General features: G+C 32.7%; 3 protein-coding genes across 3 annotated transcripts; all 3 read left to right on the top strand.

Annotated features, from left to right (window-relative positions):
- Positions 1-559: 559 nt before the first annotated feature.
- LOC134276068 (uncharacterized) lies at positions 560-3,197 on the top strand. Its single transcript, XM_062758350.1, has 7 exons — positions 560-800; positions 931-1,083; positions 1,216-1,301; positions 1,512-1,582; positions 1,706-1,767; positions 2,141-2,450; positions 2,666-3,197. The coding sequence occupies exons 1-7, from the start codon at positions 677-679 to the stop codon at positions 2,748-2,750; spliced, it is 891 nt and encodes a 296-aa protein (XP_062614334.1). The 5' UTR covers positions 560-676; the 3' UTR covers positions 2,751-3,197.
- Positions 3,198-5,558: 2,361 nt separating this feature from the next.
- Positions 5,559-9,279, top strand: LOC134276067 (U1 small nuclear ribonucleoprotein 70 kDa-like). The gene is made up of 6 exons (XM_062758349.1): positions 5,559-5,697; positions 5,898-5,957; positions 6,314-6,367; positions 6,465-6,515; positions 6,748-7,032; positions 9,153-9,279. Exons 1-6 carry the CDS (start codon positions 5,637-5,639, stop codon positions 9,245-9,247), a joined length of 606 nt encoding a protein of 201 aa, XP_062614333.1. The 5' UTR covers positions 5,559-5,636; the 3' UTR covers positions 9,248-9,279.
- A 6,932-nt stretch (positions 9,280-16,211) lies between these two features.
- On the top strand, positions 16,212-23,716 carry LOC134276069 (uncharacterized). The gene is made up of 9 exons (XM_062758351.1): positions 16,212-16,272; positions 21,168-21,242; positions 21,593-21,714; positions 22,166-22,258; positions 22,366-22,479; positions 22,739-22,907; positions 23,019-23,168; positions 23,427-23,509; positions 23,642-23,716. Exons 1-9 carry the CDS (start codon positions 16,212-16,214, stop codon positions 23,714-23,716), a joined length of 942 nt encoding a protein of 313 aa, XP_062614335.1.
- Positions 23,717-25,970: the final 2,254 nt, after the last annotated feature.

The raw sequence follows: 25,970 nt of genomic DNA, 5'->3' as shown, positions 1-25,970 counted from the left end.
TTTCTCGCACACTAATAAAAGTTGGTTTACAGTAAATTATTACAAAGTATAACATAAAGAACTTTTAATGTAATTTATACTTATTTTATCATTTTATTTACCTGTTTTATGTTTTTCATTAGCAGTGAACTATAAAGAGATAACGAACAATACTGAAGATCAAATAATAATTTAAACAATGAAAATCAGGAGCAGAAAAACCTGTAGTCAATTCCAATTGTAAATAATGGTCTAACAATAATGAGAAACGTATATCAGCATTTGACGTAATGATATATGCAAAAATATATTCGTTAACAAGCTCTTTGTAAGGGCCATAGAAATGGCAAAATTATTATTTTAAGCGAGACTGTTGATATTCTTATTTCATCAACTTGTTTTGGCAAAATCTTATCTCCTTTAAGAAATCGTTCGTACGTAGAGCATGCTCTTGTCATAATCTTTTGTTGTAAGGTTATCATTTAGGCCATTTTCTAGTAAAATATCCAAAGATGAACTGATGTGTCAAATTCTAGAAGCCTTAGTTGTATACATATATGAAACTATACTAGTATATATTTTTACACTATAGCAAAATTTTTTACCAATTTTTATTTAGGAGGACATCTTCACTATAATAAACAGTTTAGATTTATACAAACCAATCACTGTGGAAGACCTAGATGTAGAAGACGATATGTACACTGAACGCTATCCAAATCTTCCTAGAATTGGTACCAGGGTCAAACGAGGACTTCACTGGACCTGGAAAAACCAAGATAGTAATGGGCCTGGAACAGTAGTAGGGCACTCTAAAAGATGTATGACTGCAAAACAAGAGCCCATATAAACATACATAAAGCAAACGAAATTATATTTTTTTGTATTTGTGTTTCATTGAAATGTTTTTGTAACACTTATCATATTAATTAAGCAAAATCATATTTTTAGTTGGTTGGGCTATCGTGGAATGGGACAATGGACTTCAATTGAACTATCAGTATGGATTTGATGGTAGGATAGAAAAGTATGACATCGCTTCCTGTAAAGAGCCAAGGATTTTAAAAAATGAATTAATTGCAGTTGGTTGCATAGTTTCTAGAGGTAGTATCTATGTCACAAATAAAGCTTTATTTTCTTTTGCCCTTTTCTTTTTGTGTTTTTCGGATCTTTCTATTAAATATTATTTGGAAAGAAAGAGAAAAGGTTAATGCCAATCATTCTCGATTACTTAAGGTCCTGACTGGAAATGGGGAGATCAAGATGGCGGAGAAGGAAATATTGGAACGGTATATAGAGTCAAACAAGAAGCTGTTGTTTATGTACGTAATGTGGATTTTATAACAAAATTCTTCCGCCAGAAAAATTAATTATACAAATGCAGAATTACCTTTATCTTTTTTTAACTCTGTGTAACAAACGACCTATCTGGAAGAAATGAGCATTGGCCTCTCCATACTGTATCTAGTTTATTGTGCTCTTTTAAAAAATCTTTTATGATTAAATTTTAAAAGTACGGTGTGGTTTGGTAGGTTAAATGGCCGAACGGCAACCGTTGTAACTACAGATATGGATACAAAAATAAGTATGATGTTCTACTATGGTACGTTATTTCTTACTTTGTTCGCCGTCGAAATAGGATTTTTAAATAAGTATTTCATTTTTGCTTGACAAATAAATGTTATTTGATAGTAAATGCTCATTATTTATTAATTATTTCATTCAGTGATCCATTTGAAGCATCGTATCAATCCAAACGACGATTGATTCATTCTGAACCTCCCACAGGTAATAGGCAAACACGCAGATGTGATTTTGTTAGTTTTTTCTAGAATCTATTTTTGAAAGTAGGTTTATAATAAAGAGTTTCTGTAAAGGTATTAAATTTATAAGTTGAGTAATTTTTATCGTGATTTTGCAGCATCTCCTTAATCAAGTACAAAGCTAAATGTCATATATACACATAAATAAGAATGTCAAATCTACACTATTTTATCATTAACATCCAAATATCGTACACGCTGAATATAATACATTTACAGTATTTACGTCTTCTAAGAGAGTAATATTTTATAAAAGTATGTGAGTGTCCGTTTTTATTGACTTCCGTCGACGTTTAAAAGATGGATTCAAAAACTCAAATAGTTTACTTTTAATAAAGATTATACGGAAGGGAAAAGAGAAAGTGAATTGAAATCATATTCAGCAACAAATGGCTTTGACCACTCACAATCTCACAGACGCACAGAATGCAGCTCCAAGAGTATTGAATTGGACGAGTCATTAAAATGTGAAATATTGTATGGATGTAACGAAAACAGTTCATGTAAACGGTCAATGGACCGTAGATGGCAGTGGAAAGGTTCTTCTGGAAGATGGAACGATTATAGTGATGAAATAAACGATAAAATAGAAGACTGTTACAGAAGAAAGCCTGAGTCATCCGTCGTTACCAATTTAGAGGGACGCCTGTAAGTAAAATAACTGCTTAGTTTGGTTTAAATACTAGTGAAAGAATTTAAAGTTCATATTCATTATGGTAATTAATCATTTGACAAATCTCGTATACATTTCATAACCGATAGGTTTTAAATGATTTAATTCCATCTGTTTTTTTTTTAAATGTTATGTAATCTATTCAGTCAAACTGAAGATGTGTCTAAACTTGAATTGTATTCTCCTTTAGATGCAGGATTATTTTTGACAAGAGGAAACAAATTGACACCATTTCCAAATCAATAACAGATGTTAGAAGCAGTTGGGACGATTAAACATTAACGAATGTTTTGAGACATGATAGTTTAGATACACGTTGTATATCATAAAAATTGTAGTGGTATAATAATCAATTTAGACATTTAGTCTTTTTGTCTGAGATACCGGGTATATGTTATAATAACATTTGACAATGTAAAATGATATGTATACTTTCTTTTTCTTATGATATGAATATAAAATAATGTTGACATTCATATTTTTATGTTGATATTATACATGTAGGAATACCAATATTTTCACTGAAATTTGTAAAAAGGTTTGGGAAAAAGAACATAAATACTTGATATTTATATTAATCATAATTATGGCTTTCTCTTACGTTTTTTTTTTTGTGACCTTACTTTTGTATGTTAAGCATTTATTGAAAGAATATTACTACATATAGTTGTCTGTGTTAACACAAAACCAATCTACAATCGTATACCTCTAACCATAAAATATCAGATATTAATTGCATTGAAATATAAATTATGTAATAAATTTGTAATCAATTCTTCGTTATTCATGCTTTGAATTTTAAGACAATTTGTCAGGTCTTTTGCTACAATGTAATTATGTTACTTTTATTGTAGTGCATTACCGTTTGTCTCCGAAATTGCAATTTATTCGACTTTAAACAGCTTATTTTTTTAATTCATTAATACGTTTTATTCCGATAGCAAAGACTTACATTTTCTTTTAAAAGGTCATTTTAAAATGTTTGACCTGTAACATTACTTCGCTTTGTGGGACATGATTATCCAATAAGTATACTCTGGTCAAAGGAGATTATAAAATTTGTATAATTTTTGCAGAAAATCAAACTCAAATTCGATACGCAGTTGTCCAAAAAGTTCGTGGACAATGACGTTTTTGTTTTTAAAAAAGTGGTTCTATATGCATCTTTTGTATATCAAAATATTTCTTATGCAAAACCAAGTCAGAATGATTTATTATTTATTGATGAAACTTAATTTTTTGTAAAAATCGGGGTCTTTAAAGAACACAGATAGTGCGCACAGATTAGTCTGACGTTAGCTAATTTCATTATAACGTCAAACATTTTGGATTTTGACTTTACACATGTGTATGGACACACACTACATTTCTTTTTTAAAGGCGCAACGCACTTTCAAGTGTTAGCATTAAGTTTTAAGTATAGATTATAATTTATTCAATTTTTAAAAATTCAGAACAATGCACAAAAATTTACGAGGGTCATCTAAATAAACAACAGTTTGTATACACAAAGTGCACAGCCCAGACAGACGCTGTGCTAGATTTATATCAACGTCATGAATAGAAATCTCCAGTTTCAGTAAATTACATGTAACTATCTATAAATTCTTGTATTGTCTTCAATTTTGTACAGTCACACAGTTGAAAAATCGTATATACCGATTTTAAATCAATACACTATATGTATTTTAATAATTTTGAGTTGTTTTAACAAATATTTTGTCTCTTACGTCGTTTCAACCGTATTGAAACTTATTTTTTGATCGGACGCTGCCCCGTGCCAACGGCCAACGTCGCTTTTTTTTTTTTCGAGTTTTGACACATACCCCGGGCCCCCCGGTATTTGTTAGGGTTTTTGTTTAGTATTTGTTCTGTTTATATAGTAAGCGATATTTAAGATATCATAAAATGATTAAAGCCTCTATTTTTGTGTTGCATAAAATCTTCATTAATTTTTGACTTGTTTTATATAGAAAATAATTATTTTAATCCGAACACTTTATATTAGAGTTTATGTCATTTTAACCTTGGTCCGTGTACACTATCTGCGATCTTTCAAGACCCCGATTTTTATAAAAATATTACGTTCCATAAAAATTAAATCATTCTGATTTTTTTTTTCATTAGAAATATTTTGATATACAATAGATGCATATAGAACCATTTATTTTCACAAAAAAGTCTTTGTCCAAGAACTCGTCTCGTTTAAAGTCATCATTTCTTAAGTTATACGGTCAATACAATGACCTTGTCAGCAAATACAGTTTATCATTGAGTCAAATGCTGACTGACATTTTTCATACCAATTGTTAGTCCATTATTTATACACTAAATTGATGACGGAGTCTTTCCATTATTTCCTGATCATGACAAGTAGCACACGGCGGGTGTGACCGGTCGGCAGGGGATGCTCACTCCTCCATGGCCCCTGATCCCACCTCTGATGTTTCGGGGGTCCGTGTTTGCTCTGCTCTTATTTTGTATTGTTTCATGGATTTTGAGATTGAATACTGTGCGTTATCTGACTTATCTCCATATCCTTCCTTGGACAACCCTCGTACATAACAATTGATTTAAATATGTGCTACATCCGCCAAGCAAGCACACAATCTCAAAATTCAAAAATATGCAAAAACAAAAAAGTAGTGATTTTTTATTATTATCGAAATCAAATATAAAATAAGAAAAATGAGGCATTGGTCTATTTTTCTTCATATAATTTGTATGTGAATATTACTTTGCAACAATGTTGCACATTCCTCCATTGATATATTGGCTATAGAGATGTATATGATTTAATCAACTTACAATAAGTCCTACTATTGTTATTTACCTTTGACTATCCCGGGAAAGAAGTGGGTATTTGAAAAAAAAGATTAAAAATATATTACTGAGAAATTCTCATCATGTTTACCAAAACGCAACAGCCTGTGAAAAAAAATACACTTGCAAAATAGAAAGCTCAATAAAGATCAAATTTATTTTCCTAATTCGTGTCGTTTTTAATAAGATAAACAACATATCATGTACATAATATCATATTGTTGATGCAATTTGTTACATTTATTTGTTCTAAACAAACATTGATACAAACCTTAAAACATATAAAATGCGTGCCGTTTTCAGAATATTATTCCTCGTGGCGAAAACAGGAAGGGGCAATGGCGCCCTGCAGGTTAATAGTTCTGTGTATCGTAGCACTAATCGGCGTCTTAATACAAAGTATGTATTCCTCTCTTTCTCTCTCTCTCTCTCTCTCTCTGTGTGTGTGTGTGAGCGCGTTTTTTTTTTAATTTGCATATCTCAAGCAAGTAAAAAAAAAATATTATTCGTAAGGAAGTTTTCAATATATGAATTTTAATTTAGAGTAATGTTTCCATATACAAAACGTATTTTAAATTGATGTTTAATGTTTATTTTAGGTTCTTCCAGCAAAAATGTTGAGGACAGGGGTACTAATGTCAAAAGTCGTTCAGATCTTGGTAAGGAACATTGAAATTGATGTTTTTCGTTTCAAAAGAAAAATAAAAAAATGATTTTCATGAATTTACACCTTAATTCTAATAGGAATCTTTTACTAAGATAGATTTTAGTTAATTGATATTTATCTGTATCAGTTAAGTTAGGAACCGCGTTTATTTTAATTGTCTGTTTTAACTGTCGCACATTAGTAGCCGTGAAATGAATCTATATAACTATATTTGAATGTCCGAGGCATTTTCTCCATATTCCCATGGAAAGAATAAATAAAGAATAAATTAATATTTAGAATTACTGTCAGATAATGAATGTTTTAATTGCACTGTTTCAAATCAAATTATTATCATCAAATTTAAAGACATAGAAGAAGTGCCAGGAGTCGATGGAATTAAGAAAGATGACAACAAAGAAGGTATCGAACTGTTTGTTTGTCAAAAACTGTTTATTTTAAAGTAAAATGTTGAGTCCATATATTTATAGTTCATAGAGTCTTCTATCTACTTCTTCAGGAGAGCTGACATTGATTGACCGAGCCGTGAAAAACACAGGTTTAACAAAAGGTTATGTAAATTCTTTCAAGATTGTTCCTTGCAAAAAGATCCTACTTACCGGTATCATATGATGATTGTAATAGATAACAATAAACTTCCGAATTTTTCAAATATACATGTAGAATGTATACAAAATAAATATTTGTTATTTAGCAGAAACAAATGTAAAAATTCACAATCGGCAATACGGGTTTTTTAAATTCTAATTTTCATGGAAACTGAATTGTGAAAATTTTATCAGATGAAATCGAGGAGGTAGAAAAGCGAGGATGGAGAAGAAGATCTCGGCGTGGAAGACGACGCAGACGCTCTCGACGAAGGAGATCTAGACGAAGGAGATATAGAAATCGTCGAAGGAGAAATCGAAGAAATCGACGACGGAGAAATCGAAGAAGGCGATCCAGACAAAGGAATGGTCGAAGAGGTTCCAGAAGAAAGGGATCCAGTGGCCAAAGTGGTGGCGGTGGTGGGATTGGATCTCATATTGGATCCGCTTTTTCTGGAGGACTTGATGCAGTAAATAGCGGTAAATAAGAGACAAGTATATCGTACAACAGGTCAAGGTTTTTTGCTTTGTTTTTTTTTTTTACATAAAACCTGCCTTAAAAACTTTTCTTATCCATAAAGTAAAACAATTTCATATTTTTGTCAGCTTTAAATTAACACAGCCTTTTGAGATCTTTTTACACTAAACGTTAACAGTTTGATTAACTAATGAGTAGAATTTTTGTTTTCCTTTTTTTTTTGTGTGTGGATCAAATAAATATTTAATCATAAATATTGCTTATTGAAATTAAGACAATTTCTATAAGCAATTTTTATAATTAAAAAATTGAATCAAAGGCTACTTTGCTTTGGGTACACTGACGTTACTCCTATCATTTCCCACTCTTCACTTTTCAATCGGCCTCAGAACTCGACACTCAGGTAATTACATGAATGAGGAGAGCAGAATCAGCGGAAAAATAAAAAAAAATATTCAAGTTTTACATTATACCAAAAAAACTTTGCTAAGTAATATGTTGTTTAATTGCAAGTATTCAATGGCGTCTGTTGGACTTTTGTGAAGAAACTGACTTTTACAGTTGAGGCTTACTTGGACATTTAAACCTGCGTTGTGTACAGAGGTACTGAATTGAAAATAAATAAGAAAACATCCCATGAGGTGAAAAGTTATTGTATTCAGGGCTTTGAAATAATTTATCAAACAACAAAATATCATTGAGGGTACAATAACATTTATTTAGATACTTTATTAACGAGAAATAATATATCCTTTATTTTCAATAGCTTATACAGTGTAAGAAATGAAATAAAGAAGACACATTTCGGTAGGAAAATTCCGCAGGAGTTAGTCAAAACTGGAATGGAGAGTTTTGAGGGTAGGAATGTTGCCATTTCCTTCCTAGACAACGTAATATGATCTTTGAAATAACCCGTTATTATCGTTTTGTTAAATGTTAAGATCAATATTTTTTTTCACACAAGAGCTCCCGTATATTTTACTGGTGTAAAAGTAAGCCGTCAACTGTAAAAGTCAGTGTCTTCGCAAAAGTCCATTAATGGCAGTTTTTGAAAATGTTGATGTAAATGTGTGAACATTTAATTAAAATATCAATGGAGCTAATGATCTCAATCAAGAAGATTTTTATATTCACTTTCCCTACGGTAAAATATTGCAACGAAAGGAAGTTTTGTGTATTTTAAATCTATTATACAATATTTTATATCTTTATTTACAATTTTATTTCACAATTAAGGGGGCCGACTATAGTTTTATTGTGTGAAATCTACAATAGCGAAACTCTTCATTTTTATACCATATATAACTTACATTAACTTCAGTGTACATGCAAAATTTGTGGGAAATCTACCGTCCAGGTATTTTTGAGGGACGGTCTCAAAATACAGGTACATTTTTTATAGGATTTTATAGGAAAATGCCAAGCAAATTATACAAATACTACAATAGACATTTTGTTCAAACTATAATATTTGATAAGTAATACTATATTATACAATATATGTAAGAAACACAATATTCTACCGTCTTGTTACCAAAGAAGGCATCTCAGAATGCAAAAAATTAGCGCATTTTACTATTTTTATAGAGTATTACAAAATATGACGTGCACAATGGAATCACATAAATAACATAATAAAAATATTGGAGATATACACAAATTTCTATGTTTTAAATTTCAAGAGCGTATGTTTATTACTTTTTCTTTAATAATATTTTTATTACCCTTTCTTTAAGAGCTACAGATTATCATAACGTCTAAAACACAATGCAACAACGTCAACCTACCTGTCAATTGCAAAATCGGTTAAAAATCAGTTGTATCAAATTGTAATTACATTTTTACACCTATTATTTCTTAATTTTGTTTGATTTTAATAATTAAGCGAAAAAAGTTGCATTAAAACAGTAAATACGTTTCATTTTACTATGATGCGCGAAATATTGCGCAATGGAAACTATAGTCGGCCCCTTAATTGTAAAAGTAAAGTTCAGTCTTTTAAAATGTGTTTGGACTTGTATGCAACATGGATTGTGGATGAAAAGAAATCACAGAATATGAATATGCCTTCAAATTTTCGGGACTTTCTGACTTGTGTGAAATTTATATTTTTTGATTGTAGGTTTAGATCTAGCAAACAACCTCAGTCCCGGCAATAACGACAATTACCCTGACGATGCTGATCAGAACACGGACGAGGAAGAGAATATTTACTAGACTAAGCATGAGAATAAATTACATTTAATCGGTTTCCTTATTTATCAGATTTGATGGTTTTCCCAAGAAATGCCATTTTAAAAAATCACAATTAACCGATAAGAATACAATACGTTTGTCTGTGAAATCTTTACGGACACAGTGGATTTTAACAGCATTTACACTATGTGCTCTGCCCTAACACAATAATCCATGCCCAGGGGCCCATGGTTTTCGAACTTATTGCAAGAGACAACCTTGCCTTTTATAACCAAAAACTATATTAATCTGCTAAATACCTCAGGCAAAGATTTTCCAACAATTAATGCAGTTTACTTTAGTTTTTAATAATCAATACAGCCCTAACAAAACACTACTTGTAGAACCCCTGTCCTTGAAGCATATTCACCCAGAGATGTCATGAGTATTAACCAAAATAAGTTGAAATTGGTTTCATGGTTAAAGATTTTAAAATATTAAGGAACGACGGTAAAGCACAGAGACGGAAAAAAAGGTAGCACAATTGAAGATCACCTCAATCACTTGGGTACAGTGCAAAAGATAATGAATCCATTATTGATATAGTTCTCAGACATTTATCTGTATTTTTTAAATTTGATTCTGTATCCGTTATGTATTTTTTTTAAAACAGGATGTCCATTGAAATATTGTATGTTTCTTTTAGGGCGGGGTGCATGGGTTGGGGGAGGGGGGGTTAAGATACCGTAGAGGTGATTTTATCTTGGAATCTTGGAATCGTCATCGTTGGTAGCGAATCTCGTGGATTTGTGGGACACCATTACCCACCACTTTGAATCCCTACAAACAAAATTTGTACAAGTATCGATTCAATTAATCTTTTAATATATTTGGATATCCAAGAAATAACATACCTACAAACCAATTGTTTGTCGATGAACATTGGTCTACAAGATTTTTATGATTCCACATTGATTCCGCTATTATAGTGATATATAACTTTTTTACAGAGTAAGATATACATGTATTTTCAGCCCCTGGTTTTTTTCATTTTTCACAATAGGCCTCCATACCCGCTGCCACACAGACTAAAAAGGTCATTCCTACCGTAAATTCGACAGTCGTAGTTCAATGCAGATTGAAATTTATTTAAATCGGATTAATTTGTTCACATGTGTGAGAGAAATTGAGATTCAGACTTTCTTGAAAGCTACCGCACTCAGTGCAAAGTTTTTATGCCCCCATTCAAAGAAGGGTGGGCATGTTGCTTTGCTGCTGTCAGTCGGTCGGTCGGTCTGTCGGTCCACTCAGTTTCCGTTCATTTTCTTTACAATCGTTGCACATATTGAAATGAAATTTGGTATACAGATATATCAGATTAATATCTAGGTCAAGTTCTGTTTTGGGTACGATCGCTCTTTTTTCATATATGCCCCTCCCAGATAGCATGACTATGTTGGGCCAACACTGGTAAAAGGTTGTATGGGTGGCGTTGGGGAAACAACATTGGGCCAACGTTGGACCAATGTTACCATGTCAACCTTCTTGACCATGACAGAATTCCAATGTTGGCCCAACGTTGGTCCAACATAAGCAATTTTCATTCACTTTACTTTCCAAGGAAGGAAGGATGCTGACGTTGGCCCAATGTTGGTCCAATGTATACAATACAATCTTAAAGAAAGTGTCTTTTCAAATTGGTAGTAGTATGTAATTACAATCAGATCCAAATTAAAGACACTTATTAAAAGATTGAGGGGCAATATGAGAACCATCTATCCTTCTGTGTTCAATAAACCAGAAGTGGAAAAGAGTTTGATAGATTACATGATCATTACGAACTGGTCCCTGCCGACAAAGCAGGTAACAACACTGTCTTCGTTTCTAAGGTTCATAATATAAATTGTATTCTAGAAGAACTTGGATTTAATTCTACCAGTTATAATCCTACTTATACTCATACTTCCCTTTCTAAGGAAAAAATTCTTCAAAATCATATGTCAGTTTTGAATATTTTTAATATTCCACAGAGCCAAAATGAATTTAAACCCTTATATATATATTGGATTCCGAAACTTCATAAGAATCATTACAAACAAAGATACATTGCGGGTTCCAGTAAATGTTCAACCAAGTCTCTTACGTTACTCATATTTAATGTTGTCAAATTCCAAGATTGTTTTTTACCAAAAATATTATATATAAAAACCAGACACTAAATGGGATCTTAATTGGATGTCTACTCCGACGGAAGATGGTGAAAACCATTCACAGGCAGAATGCAACTCTAAAAATGAAAATAAGGGATCGAGAAAATATGAGAGTCGTGAAAAAAGTTTAAATGGACATACCCCGAATCGCCGATGGCAATGGAAAGATTCTTCTGGAAGATGGAACGATTATAGTGTTGAGATAAACGATAAAATAGAAGACTGTTCTAGGAGAAAACCTCAATCCTCTGTTGTTATTAACTTCAATGGTCGTTTGTAAGTAGTTCTTACTGCTTAAAACGTTTGAGGAAATGAAATATATTTAAGAACGAAATCCTTTATATACTGAAACGTATTTTAATCACCGCATATTTTATTATTTTTTTTAACCGGCGATTTCAACAGGTCATATTTTCATTTTCAAAGATGCAGGGTAATATTTCAAAAGAGGAAACAGATTGACACGCTTTCCAAATCAATAACAGATATATGACGCAGTGAGGATGATCAATAAATTCTTAAGTTTTGCAATGAGTTATTGCTGTCCTTGATATATGTTGTAGACATTTATTGTGAATAAATTTAGAACTACACTAACTCGCTTTTCATTGCGATACTAGGATAATTAACCCCTCCCCCTGAATACGCCGTCGTTCTTAGTCAGATCATTTATATGAAATTTAATATTAACACATTATGTAAAATTTTAACCATATAATTTGTTCATGTCTGCAGTTTTATTTCATTTGTTCAAATGAAACTCGTTTAGTTGCAAAGTCTCCATGTCTTGTCAACAAACAGTTTTGAATTTTAATTAGATAATCTATTATATTATGATACATGTACGATTTCATATTTCAATTCATATAATTTGGATTTTTTTAATGAATTTCAATCAACTGCGACTTTTATATGACGATACATAATACATTTAAGAAATGAATTTAATTTTCGAAGGTTCATTATCGGCCGCAGCAGCGGCCGATCTATTTGTAGTTGTGTTAGAAAGTGTGCATGGGGAAATGAGATGTTATTTTTTTTATTAGTTCAGTAATATAATTCTTAAAGGACAACATAAATAAAATCATGAGTAAAATTTTTAAAAACTTGCTTTAAGCTAAGTTTTAATAGTTGTTATTTTGTTTCAATTTCATTATCATTTGACATCAGATAATTGATAATGTATGGTTAAATAAAAAGAGCTTACAATAGGTACTCCCCGTCCAGGGAGTGTGTAAGATAAGAAAGGAAATCGTTATGATTTTCCGAATAATAATGACGTGCACGTGGTAAAAGTGCATGGTGACTAAACATTGAAAAGTTGCTCCACTAGTAAAAACTTGTTTGAAAATCCTACAGCTGCGAATGACACAAAGATTATTTTTACACATTTTGCACCGCACCATGCAGCATAGCCTACTCTGCAGAAACCATATAGGCATTATCACGTGACAAATAACCAGGGTATCAGCACGTGGTATATCTTGAAAGGCATATATCTTCGTTTTGATGACAGTTATTTCTCATATCATAGGCGTCGGAACCGAGGGGGGGTTAGCTCCTCCCACTTTTTTTGCAAATATATACATTATATAGGCATTAGAAATGGGCTTTACCTTTTTTTGGTTTACCCCCCCCCCTTTCAATTAGCCACCCCCACCCCACTTTCGATTTGCTTCCGCCGCCCATGCATATTCATTATAGACTTTTTTACATCGAAAAATCCATTGGATGAGCAAATGCACTAAAATTTCTATAGTTTAAAATTTATTTTATTCATTGCATTGGATTGAACAGCAGGCATGATACTAAAATTTCTATCAATTTTTAAAAAAAAAAATCATCTATTTATTTTGCTTTGAAGACGGCCTGAAATTAAAATGATCACTATTTCAGCTTTGAATATCCTGTACTTTTCTTGCATGAATGCTCTGAACTGTGAAAGTACTTTTTTGACATGTTAAATATGTTAGCGGTCGATTTGATGCTTTGCATCAATTAACTTGTGAGATTATGAACTACGACGCTTCACCCGGCATATTTTATAAACAAAACAGTGTGCACTATATTTTTTGACGTCAAGAGCGGTATTATGACGTAACAATGAAGATATTCATTCATATTCGTGATACATACCTAATGTAGTTCATGAGAAAATCATGAGAAAACATACTGCATTTTATTTTGTAAAGAATCATAGGGGAAATTTATTGGAAATGTAAATATTATGACAAAAATCATTGTACATGTTTAATAATCATGTTCATTTTGTTACAACATTAAAAGATTCTCTTAATTGATAATCAGTATATGTGTTGGTCTGTATTTTAGCAGTGCCAGTATTTTCGACAGTAAGGACGCTCTAAACACTGCACACTAAAGAGCTCTATTTATTGAATAGTTTTATACAGTTAGAGTGATCTGCCCTTAGATTGATTGATTGATTGTATATTGTTTAACGTCCCTCTCGAGAATTTTTCACTCATATGGAGACGACACCACTTGCCGGTGGAGAGCTGCAAATTTTGTTCTATACTCAGCACTCAGGGCCATTGAGCAGGGAGAGATCTTTTTCGTGCCAGCACCTACTGCGACAAGGGACCTCGGTTTATTCGGTCTCATCCGAGGGACTGGTCTCCACGTCCCACAGTGGGTCTGCCCTTAGATGTAAAATTAAAGAAATTGTTATTACCGTTAATTATACATAATTTATAATAGAATAGAATATTTTTAGCATTATATAAGACCAAGAGTGAGAAATTTAATTAATTATTTTCATTAATTCTCCGAATATAAGTAAATAACAGTGATTTCTCCTCAGAAATAGTCCGTTGTCTTTGAACATTTTTCCTGCGCAAACAAGGCCCGTACCCTATGTTTTAAATGAACGATAAAGTCTCAATATGCATATCTTTATATGATATATTTTTCTCAGAGTCGAGAAAACATTTTCTGTTAGTGTTAAGAGCTTCCTTAAGTGTAAAAAATAAAGTATAATTTAGATTAAAATACTTCAAATCTTATGTAAGAAGGATATGGAGATAATGAACAATATTCAGTCTCAAAAGTCCATAAAACAATACAAAATAGGAGCAGGGCAAACATGGACCTCAGAAACATCAGAGGTGTGATCAGGTGCCAAGGCGGAGTGAGCATCCCCTGCTGACCGGATACACCCGCCGTGTGCTCCTTGTCATGGTTGGGAAATAACGGTAAAAACCGTCGTCAATTCAGTGTATAAATGATGGACGAACAATTAGTATTAAAAAAAAAACATCGGTCAGCATTTGAATCAATGATAAATTGAATTTGCAGACAAGGTCATTGTATCGACCATATAGAAGTTACGAAATGATGACTTTAAACTAGACTATTGATATTTTGTTTTATCAATTTCCTTGTCAATGATTTACTTCGTTTTAGAAATTGTTCATACGTAAAGCATTCTTTAGCATATCGAATCACCTGAGGTATATATACTCCGTATATGCAGGTGATGAATGTATATTGCTGCATACGTAAGGGAAGTTGACGATAGAAAAGTTAAAGTCATCAAACACATTTTACTTATACATGTTCGACGCGGGTTACCCTACGTTATCAATTACATTATATTATTTACAAAAAATAAACAGGTCTATCTGATATACTGTAGGGATACCTTCATTTTATGCGAAAAATTGATTAACAAGATTAAAAAAATTGATATCATTACTTAGTGATAATGTACATGTGTGTTTTGAATTTTAAGAAATAAATATGAGAAGAATCACGTACTCCTCCATGGCACCTGATCCCACCTCCGATGGTTTGCTCTGCTCCTATTTTTTATTATATACCTAATGTGTATCACCCAATTTTACTGTTGAATTTACGCTATCACGTGACGTCGTGATCCGATTTTCCAGATCACCGACATGTTGTTTTCTGAATCCATATCACCACTCTCTGAAACTGATGGCGTAGTACGCAGAAATATGACGTTATTTTTCTTGCGCGTTAAAAAGTCCCTTGTAATTATGCTTTGTGTAATGGATTAATATCATGCAATTGATCTCTAAAGGTATTCTAATATATTTAGCTCGTTATAAGGGGGTATATAATAAATTTATCATTATAACAGTAACTTGATCCGAAGAGCAGTATCACTTCTCGTTGACAGGCGCGGATCATCAGATCAAACTCGACGCTTCGCGATCAAGTTATTGTTATAATAATATATATGTATTGTTTCATGGACTTTGATATTGAATACCTTTCATTATCTCCATATCCTTTCCTTAATACCGCCCCTCTTTGTAAGTAATTAGGGGTCATTGTGAACAATTTCACTCATTCCGAAATACATCAGCTTTTAGTGAGATTTTTTATATGACTGCTGACTGAACAAGTCTGCTGATTGCATGTTGGTGCCTATCATGTAACAAAACGTTTACTGTCAAGAAAATTAAATAAATGTACAGTCACTTCCTTATCCTTACCGAACAAATTTATTTTTCATAAAAAGCAAAAAGAGAGCTTTGGACTTAGTCTCAAAGGTTAGAATGTCGGCTTGATAAACAAAATCTTAGTAGAAATGCACATTGAATTTTGATAATGCTTTTTTTGTCATCCAGCTGAATATATATCTGTAAATTCTGTTCTAGATTTCCTGTTGATAATTAGGGACTCATACGGAAATATTTCAATTATAACCAAACTGAAGCAAACATGAAGAGATTTACAGCTTTTATAAATAACGCAAATGAACGGTTACTATTCCTGTTTCTAAGAATAAGTGAACACACATTTCTCCTATGGCTGGTCGTATTGGGGGACATTCTCTGGCAAGAAGATTGAGTAGAGAATCTAAGGAGCGTAAGTTATCCTATACTGTAAGTGTGAGAAAGCTATAAAATCATGCTTAATATTCATATTTATTGCAGCATTGTAGATTCTGTATTTTTTTTTTGTCTTCTCTAATTTAAAATATATGCTTCATCGAATTTGTAATTGTTCTAGAGTCGTGACCCCTTTTTTTCCTCGCGTATATCGCAAAATCTTGACCCTATTGCACCAAATTTGACCAGAAAAAGTTTCCTCTGGATCGCTTTTATAATATTTTACAACTGCTGACGATAATATGGTTAAAGTAGGTAAAAAGATGTGGTCTAAATTTCACCTCATTTAGCATAAATTCGTTATTAGAGGGCACATTAGAAAACAAGAGGCCCAGGGGCCTTATAGGTCACCTGAGTATCATGCGACAACTTTCCAACAATTGAATTTGATTCATGTTTTAAACTAAAGGCCATGAAATTCACAATTTTGAAAGAGGCACGATTGCTTATCATAATTATACACTCAGCATGCTTATTTTGGTTACTTAATACCCAGAGGTAGATCAGAGTAACAAAGAGAAAATGCATTTCCACTTTTAGTGAATTTCAGGGACCCTGGATCAAGGCTTCTTGTGTTAGGGCAGGTCCACAGTTGAGCTCTCCATTCCACAGGAACCACTGACCCTGGTGCCACATCTTTCAAAATTTTTGAAATTTTTTGAAATTTAACTTCATCATGCTGTTGATAAATACCAAAGTGCAGATTTCAAAGCATTGAATTATTTCAGACTATGCCCCCCCCCTAAGAACCTCTGTCCTAGGGGCCAGGAAATTAACCATTTTTGGAAGAAGCAGGTTTTTTGTCAAAAGTATATACTAAGATCATTGGCATTTTACCCAACAACAAAGGAAAAGATTTTCAAAGAATTCATGCATTTTCACTATATTAACATTAGAGCCCAGCCCAAACACAAGAAGCCCTATCCCAAGGACCCTGAAATTCAAAAATCTTAAAGAGGCATCCTTCCTCCTCATAAATATGTACATACAGCTGTAGTTCACTGGTTAAATACTCAGGTGCAAAAAAGAAGAGTTTTAAAGAATTTATGCATTTTCATTATATAATCAATAAAGCCCCGCCCTAACACCAGAACCCCCACCCCGGGGCCATTAAATTCACAATTTTGGAAGAGGTAGCCTTATTCAACATAACTATGTACTTGGTTAGGTTATTTAATACTCAGGAGCAAAGAAGAAGATTTTCAAAGAAATTATTCATTTTTTACTATATAATCTATATAGCCCCGCCCTGGCACTAGAACCCCCTGACCCTGGGGCCATGAAATTCACAATTTTGGAAAAGGCGGTCAGTTTCAACTTACCTACGCACTTGGTTAGTTTATTTAATGCCCAGTAGCAGAAAAGAAAAATTTCAAAGACATAATGCATTTTCACTATATAACCTGTTTAGCCCCGCCCTATCACCTGACCCCAGGTCCATGAATTTTACAATTTTGGTAGAAGACTCAATGCTGATTACAATCATACTTACAGTTTGACTGCTTAATGTCCCGGAGTAAAGAAGAAGATTTTTAAAGATTGCATTTATTTTAGTGGTTTTCCCCCACCCCCCAGGCCCCAGGGGGACAGGGACCATGAAAATCACAATTTTTGTTCCCCTTCACCCACAGATGCTATATGCCAAATTTAGTTGAAATTGGTTCAATGGTTTCAGAGAAGATGCTAAAAATGTTCAAATGTTAACGCACGACGCACGACGACAGACAAAAACAGATAGCAATAGGTCACCTGAGTTTACTCAGGTGACCTAATAAAATCTAAAATATATTTTTCTTATGGCCTATCTCAAGTGTATTGATGGTAACATTTGCATAATTTTTATTAACACAACATAATTCATTTATCCAATTCGGAATTTTCGGCTTATATAATAATAATTTCCGCTGAGGTCACGACCCTAGGACCCGTTATTCAAAACGGCGCTAGGTAACCATAAGTTTATTTAACCACATGTAAAAAAAAATCATTAAATTAAGACATAGTTTTTCAAAACTATCAGTTAACCTGAAAGAAAATATTGCTGATGTATGACTTTACTAAGGCATGACTTACGAAATAAAACAGCATTTCAAATTTATTTACAAAACGGACAAAATCAGATTGAGGTTATGACTCAAATGGGCGTTGGAAGCAATTAAAGTTGGGAATGGGATTCACCGGGAATGGGGGGGGTTAATTGAAATGGGGGCTAATGGAAAGTGGGGGTTATTGAAAATTGGGGGCTAATTAAAAAATTGGGGGCTAATTGAAAGTGGGGGGGCTTATTGAAAGGGGGGTAATTAAAAGCTGGGGGCTAATTGAAATTTTGTGGACTAATTGAAAGGGGGCTAATTGAAAGTAGGGAGCTAATTGAAAGGGGGCAAAATGAAAATGGGAGGCTAATTTAGAAGGGGGAAAATTGAAAGTAGGGGGCTAAACAAACAAGAACAGTTAAACCCATTTTTCAATGCCTATATTATGTATATCTTCGCAAAAAAAGAGGGGGCTTTGCCCCCCCCCCCCGTTTCCGACGCCTTTGTCTTATGGACCTCCGAGGATAATTATCACTATTTGTTTAAACTACGTTAAACTACCGAGCGTGTAAATCTTAAAAATATTGCAAATGTATTATATTTAGCGCGTACGATATTTGGCGGAAATTGGACTTTGAACAAGTTAGCGTGGGTTTGATTTAGCGCATATCTTAAATGTGCTTTCTCATAGGTATATGTGCGAGGAATTTAGCGTTGTACTTGAATTAGCGGAGTTTGCTTTCCGCCAAAAATCGCTAAAAGGATACATAGCCAAATGTAAAGGCCCTTTCACAATTGGCGCACGAGCACTTTACAACACTTTGCGATGGGAAAATTTTAGCTTCGCACAAGCTATCGCATACGTTGCACGATGTCTCGCATTCATTGCATGTGTTTTAGTGGTCACATCAGGTCTCCTCAAAATAGTCAACATGCACACTATTCAGACGCGACCAAATGCGATCCAAATTATCGCAATTCAACGCACGAATATTAGTACGAACGTTTTAAAACGTTTTATGTACTCATAAGACTGATGCACGATTTTTAAAGATCGTAAGATTAATCGCAGCTGTCTTTGTGTGTGTTTTGCGACCATGAGACTGTTGCTCAACATGTCTCATGTAATCTTGCAACGTTTTACTACCATTGCTTGATTTATTACCTTCAATTGCAATGCTTTGCAACAGGTATATATCATACCGTGTATAATTATAAGCATCTTAACTATGTCAACTGAAGAGCGTCGGAAACGGGTGGTATGTATACCCGGCCCTCAGAACATTCGAACTATGGAATGCATGAGCGCACGAGCAGTCGTATTGTCTCACGTTCAATCGTCCAATTACCTGATCAGTCGTGCAATCCTATAGCATTATCTTACAACACTTGCTTTCATTCTACAACAGTCGCATCTAGATGCAAGATATATCGCAAGATTTTATGCACAACAGTCGCTTTAGATCGTGCGAATTTCGTACGAACACTTTTTTCATATGCGATTATTTTGGCAACAGTTTACGATCATAAACAAAATATTCGGTCGCGTGAATATTTTGTCGCTTCTGCTCGTGCGCCAATTGTGAAAGGGCCTTAATAATTTTACAGTACATTTAGTTTGTCACATTAAATACATGAACATGTATTCATCTAGTTTATATAATTTTTCAAAAAGTACAAAACTTATTGCAATTTTCAGCATAGAAAAGAACTCAATAATATACAAGAGATGTTTGTAAAACACTTATGCCCCCTCCCCCAATTGGATTTTTTCTAAGTCCAAAAGGACGAAACTCTGTCTAAAAGGTGCGATCCTACCCAAAACAGAACTTGACTTAGATATTCAGCTTAACAATCTGTAAACTAAATTTCATTTCAATATGTACAACCTCTGTAAAGAAGATGAATGGAAACTGCAAATAAGTGGAATTTTTCTAAGTCCAAGGGGTATAACTCTGTCAAAAATAGTGCAATCGTTCCCAAAACAGAACTTGACCTAGATATTCACCTGGTAAACATGTATATCAAATTTCATTTCAGTATGTGCAAATCTATGCAAAGAAAATGAACAGAAACTGCAAATAAGTAGAATTTTTCTAAGTCCAAGGGGCATAACTCTAACAAAAAGGATACAATCGTACCCAAAACAGAATTTGACCTCAATATTCAGCTGATAAACCTGTATACCAAATTTCAATGTGCAATGTATGTGAAGAAAATGAACGGAAACTAAATGGACCGATAGACCGACAGCAAAGCAATATGCCCTCCTTCTTCGAAGGGGGGCAAAATAATCAGTAAAACGATAAAATTTTAATTTTACTTCTTATCGAACTGAATATGATTTGGATTTATTATGAAAATATATTTTTATGAAGATCGAAAAAGAAAACAAGAAGAAGGCCGTGGAGCATGCAATCTTTTCATATTGGATACATCAGAGAGCATGAAAGGAGAAGGGTGCCGACAAATGCAGAAGGCTTTTGCATCCATTATAGAAGGCATATAAGTTTAAAATAAATTCTTTCTAAGTTTTTTATCACCAATATTTCAGAATAAAAGGGAGAGTAAATAATTAAAAAATATATTGTTTATTCATAGGATACGCAACACATTCCACGTTGGATGAAAATGTTGCAGTGATACAATTTGGAAGAGAAGTTAAATTTCTGCAATATTTTTCCAACAACTATGTTTCCTTGATGCGATTATTAGGTCAGAAAATGTTAATTTTAATCTGGAGTGCTTAGATTTGTGTGACGTTTCGTAATAATAATTCGGTTATATATATTTCAATGGTTTCTAATTATTTTGATTAAAAATAAATCATTTTTTATAGATGATTTGTCATGTTCTGGGCCATCGCCAATGATTGAAGGGTTCCTTTTAGCTATTTCTGCCTTGGAATGTGGACGTATGTTTCCTTTACTAGTTTAATATTGTTATTTTAATGGCTTAATCCTTAATCAAAACAATTAAAAGTATAATTATTCATAAATGCTTTTGTTTCAACAAATACATATGAAATATAGCGAAATAACAAACAGTATTCAAGGTCTTCAGTCCAATATTAAACGATTAAAAATAGGAGCAGATCAAACACGGACAACCAAAACATCAAAGATGGAATCAGGTGACATGGAAGAGTGAACATCTCATGCCAACCGGTCACGTCCGCCCTGCGTCCCCTGTTGGGAAAGAACTGTTTTTAAAAAGATACTCTGTTTTGTAAAATAAAAATCTGATGTAACATTTTTTTTATAGGACGGTTCACCAATATTGGTCCTTTTAACTGTAGAGCGAGAGTGATACTTATTTCTAACGGCAAAACAATTTCCTCGACCGACTTAGACTCAGAATATCGTGTTACTGAAAATGAAGATCAGGTTTTCAAAATGGCTTATTTTCTAACTTCGTTTAAATGGTATATGAAATGGAAAGATATAGCATGTGTTACTCAATATTTTTAAACATAACCTTTCGACTTTAAATTTTTTGAAGAATATTCAACTTTTGGATCTAGTACGGCGAATAGGAATCTATAATCCAATTACTTGCGTACCTGTCGGAAATGATCCTAATATTGTATGTTTAATTTATAGTCGGCTTTAATAAAACTTTTGAAGTTTTATAATGCATTTCCATGAAACAATTTGTCTATTATGTAACTAATCAAAAATAACATATATATTGATCATTAAATTAAAATTGATAGATATTCTTCAAATGATGTGTATCTGGTGAAATAATATCAATGTATTAATTTTTAAAGTAATTATCGCTAATATGGCATATGAGTCATCAGTGTCTACTTAACAAAGAGATTATCCTTAACAGAGCTTACTGCGATCCATTGCCTATGGATCTCGAGGAGGAAAAATTCTACATTATGAAGAAGCCACACAATTCGCAAAATATTCTCTGAACATGGTAAAGTACTCTTTATATTAAATCTTGTGTCATTAGAATTTTGTTTTACGTTTTAAGCCTTACAAGACTTCAAAATAGAAGAATTAAAGCTTTTCTTTTTTTTATAGATGATTGCTGGGGACATTCTCGGGGAGGTGCCGCCTACTTTCTGCACTATTGATGACGTGAAATCATTAGTATTTTCTACCAGATTTCAACATGTTGTCACAGAAAGGGACCTGGTAAGATATAATTAAACTTTTTCTCAATCACAAGACAGGAAAAGGAAAACAATTAAAGAAAAAAAAATGCTATTTGTTTAACATTCTACTAATTCGTAGTCGAATTGTTTTGTTTGGTGAAGTTTAAAACTGCTGAATAACATTTTATTTATTTTTACAACCACAGGTAAACTAGTGTTCATTCGCTTTAATTATCACCGTACATGATTTTCATGCAGTACAAAATTGTTTGTTTCTGTACCATTGTTTTTCAAATTAGGAAGATGTGGTGGAGATTTTAAACAATAGGCGTGTATATGAGATTAATGTATATCCAAATGAAGAACAGTTAGAACTCCATGAATATACTGAACGTGATGAAAGACTACCTCCACCAGGAACGCGAGTACGAAGAGGTCCATGTTGGCCTTATAACGATCAGAATTCAGGTGGATTAGGCACAATAATCGGACACTCACGTTATGGTAAGATTTGTGTTATTTTAATTTGACAAGAAAGAAATTTTTCTGATTTTCTGCATTGAGAATGCTTTTCTACAGATGGAGGGGTGAACGTTGAATGGGACAATACATTGAAATTTCCTTACCAATATGACCCCGATGATCAGAGGCTATGTAGCGTCATCGTTTGTGATGAACCGCGGATATTACAAAGAGAAGAAATCGCCGTAGGTTGTGTTGTTAAAAGAGGTAAAATCTATAAAATTGCCCTCTTAAGTATATAAGCAATGGCAATCATAATTATTTGTGTAAATACATAATTTGCGGTAAGCGCTCTACTGCTAGATTGCCGCAATGGGTAATTTCGTTCTCGCAGAATTTTTTAGTTTAAATTATTTAAAAGCTGTTTCATTATTTTACTAAAACACTTTTTTAAAAATAAAAATCATTTTGACTATTGGAGTTCCAAGGTGCAAAAACTGAATAAATGTGACTCTTTAATAAAAGGTCCAGATTGGAAATGGGGAAACCAGGATGGCGGTGCAAGTAATATTGGAGCTGTTTATAGAGTAAAGGAAGACGTGGTCTATGTAATTTGAAAATCTATCATTCCAGAGCAATTAAAATATGACGTGTAACTTTATTAAGTTATATTTATATTAATATTTTACATAAAAAATTACTTCAATTTACATGTACAATCAATTTCTTAATATTTTTAGGTACGCTGGCCAAATGGAAACAAAAGTAATTACAGATTTGGTTATGATGGAAAATTTGATATTGTAGTCTGGTAGGTTTTTATGATAATATACACACTCATTGTAACAATTGTTCCTTCGGTGACGTGGTAATTTTTTTTTTTGACGCGAATTAAATAATGTTATTCGAGAATGCTTTTAAGAGTGAATAATTTTATTTTACTTGTTACATGCCATTTGATTGGATAAAAGATTTTATACATTTTGGATAACATAACTTGCCTACGTCACAATGAGTTACGTCAAAAAACGTATTACTCCGCTTTACGTTACTTTTAAAATTTAATCATTGTAAAGCCTTATTCTGGGGAGACAATAATCTCATTGTCTGCGCTGAAATTAAATTATAAGGAATGAAGCTTATTTCAACTTATATTATACGATATAACATAACTTGGGGCAGTTTACGCTTGTTTATAAACCGCGAAGCGGTTTATAAAGCGTAAACTGCCCCAAGTTATGTTTTGTCGTATAATATAAGTTGAAATAAGCTTCATTCCTTAAATATTGGTAACAATTTATGATTATGCATTGGAGATTAGTTTTCTTTTTTCTTCAAAAAATCAGTTAAACTATTTCTTACTTATTTAAAGGAATCGATTTTAAGGACAAAGGGCAATCTGCTTCACGCCTAAATGCTCCTAGCAGTATATACTCTTAAAAAAAGAAACCCATAGTAGAATTTTAGTGGCACATTGAAAATAAAAGATTGTTTAGTAAAATTATGTATTTATAATACAGCAATTCGGTTAACAATAAGAATACTAACTAAATGTCATAATTACTCAAGAATTATAAAATCATATACAGTTTTAGATCATTAAAAATCAATATCTGGTATGCCCCCACAGACAAAATGATACCATCTAATGGAAGCAATTGTGTGTGATAAAAACTGTATAGGAATACTTACCCATTCCAAATGTGTAGAGCTTTGCTCGGTTGAAGCAGAATCTTGGAATGCGATTTTCTTTTGCAAAGCAAGTCAATGCATGGTTGCTTTGCGGGAATGGAGTGTGAAACTAGTCGTATGTAGCTGTGTATTGTCAGATTGAAATACGGGTCTTTGAAGCTGCAAAATTGAAAAGGCATGCGTAGATAGAACAGTGTCAGAGTACCTATTCCCTTCAAAGTCCTTTGAATATTAGATATGGTGCTGTTCATAACATTAAAACCTTTTGCAATTGTATACTGTGGTACACCTGCTTCCAGTCGCCCATTTTCTTTTTTTTGTGCAATGCAACATTCAGATGTAGCATTTTAAGAGGTCAATTTTCAGATAAAATTAGAACCCAGGTTTTGAAAGCCCCTTTGTGCACGAAGGAATTGCATCAAAAACCAACAAATGAAAATTAAGATTAGAATGTTTGGGGTATTTTTCAAAATCAGGATTTTTGACTGTGAATTTGCGGAATGGCTGTGATATTAAAAATTGCATTAAAAAATAACGCAATTTACTCGAATTCATCTAAAAAAAGGGGTATGCCAAAATTATCATACAGTTTTCAGGGTATTGTTTCTACTATGCGTTTCTTTCTTTTGAAGAGTATACAGTGAGTATTAAATCCTCGAATGCAAGAGTTGAATAAAAAGGGGTTTGAATTGAATAAACCATGTTTTTGTTTTAAAAATTAAACATTCTTTATCACTTTTTAGTGATCCATTTGACGTTAGCAGAATCGTCTCATCTCCTACATGCAAAAATCTTTCGAAATACATCAGTGACAGAGATGTTTGTGTCAAAAATGGAAGTCAAGGTAAAAAAAAAAAAGAAAAACTAAACACAAAATAAAACATATTTTTAAAGCAATATGAGCTGCATGTTTGACATCGGAAAAAATGTTGCAAATTTGTAATTATCTATTTCAATGACAGAAAAATAGAACATTTATAAACTTTTGTTGTTGATTTTTGCTATAAAAAACTTTTTAATACGCTTTAATTGAAGCAAAATTGAATTATTGTCGTCCTGTACAATAATGATTTCATATATAATACTGTGTATTCGGTTGTACAGAAATATTTCTTATGAAACATTTTTAAACTTTATTTTGGTTTTACTGATCATAAGGGTTTAGCTACATACACATTAATCATTATAACATATTTTACCAGCAAAATAAAATTCTGAAAAATGGAGCTCATATTGCTTTAAAAATCAATAAAAATTATCAGTAAAAGTTAAATGGTATTATTACACGTAACCTATGCAGAATTTTATAAACAAATAAAAGTAAATGGGATTGGACATCAGACAAAGACTAATTTAAAAATCTCCTTCTTGATATTA

This window comes from Saccostrea cucullata, unplaced genomic scaffold, assembly GCF_032062105.1.
Source record: "Saccostrea cucullata isolate Sc308-1 unplaced genomic scaffold, CSIRO_AGI_Scuc_v1 ctg7036, whole genome shotgun sequence".
Taxonomy (NCBI): Eukaryota; Metazoa; Mollusca; class Bivalvia; order Ostreida; family Ostreidae; genus Saccostrea; species Saccostrea cuccullata.
Note: the sequence above shows the minus strand (reverse complement) of the source record. Positions and strands in the feature narration are given on the sequence as shown.

Excerpts from the sequence above, each read along its gene's own strand:
- LOC134276068 (XM_062758350.1), top strand. The coding sequence starts at position 677 with ATGTACACTGAACGCTATCCAAATCTTCCTAGAATTGGTACCAGGGTC. Across the intron at positions 1,084-1,215 it reads TGGTTGCATAGTTTCTAGAG|GTCCTGACTGGAAATGGGGA; the intron begins GTAGTATCTATG and ends CGATTACTTAAG. Across the intron at positions 1,768-2,140 it reads TCATTCTGAACCTCCCACAG|ATTATACGGAAGGGAAAAGA; the intron begins GTAATAGGCAAA and ends CTTTTAATAAAG.
- LOC134276067 (XM_062758349.1), top strand. The coding sequence starts at position 5,637 with ATGGCGCCCTGCAGGTTAATAGTTCTGTGTATCGTAGCACTAATCGGC. Across the intron at positions 6,516-6,747 it reads AAACACAGGTTTAACAAAAG|ATGAAATCGAGGAGGTAGAA; the intron begins GTTATGTAAATT and ends AAATTTTATCAG. Across the intron at positions 7,033-9,152 it reads ACTTGATGCAGTAAATAGCG|GTTTAGATCTAGCAAACAAC; the intron begins GTAAATAAGAGA and ends TTTTGATTGTAG.
- LOC134276069 (XM_062758351.1), top strand. The coding sequence starts at position 16,212 with ATGGCTGGTCGTATTGGGGGACATTCTCTGGCAAGAAGATTGAGTAGA. Across the intron at positions 16,273-21,167 it reads GAGTAGAGAATCTAAGGAGC|ATGATTTGTCATGTTCTGGG; the intron begins GTAAGTTATCCT and ends CATTTTTTATAG. Across the intron at positions 22,480-22,738 it reads TTGTCACAGAAAGGGACCTG|GAAGATGTGGTGGAGATTTT; the intron begins GTAAGATATAAT and ends TTTTCAAATTAG.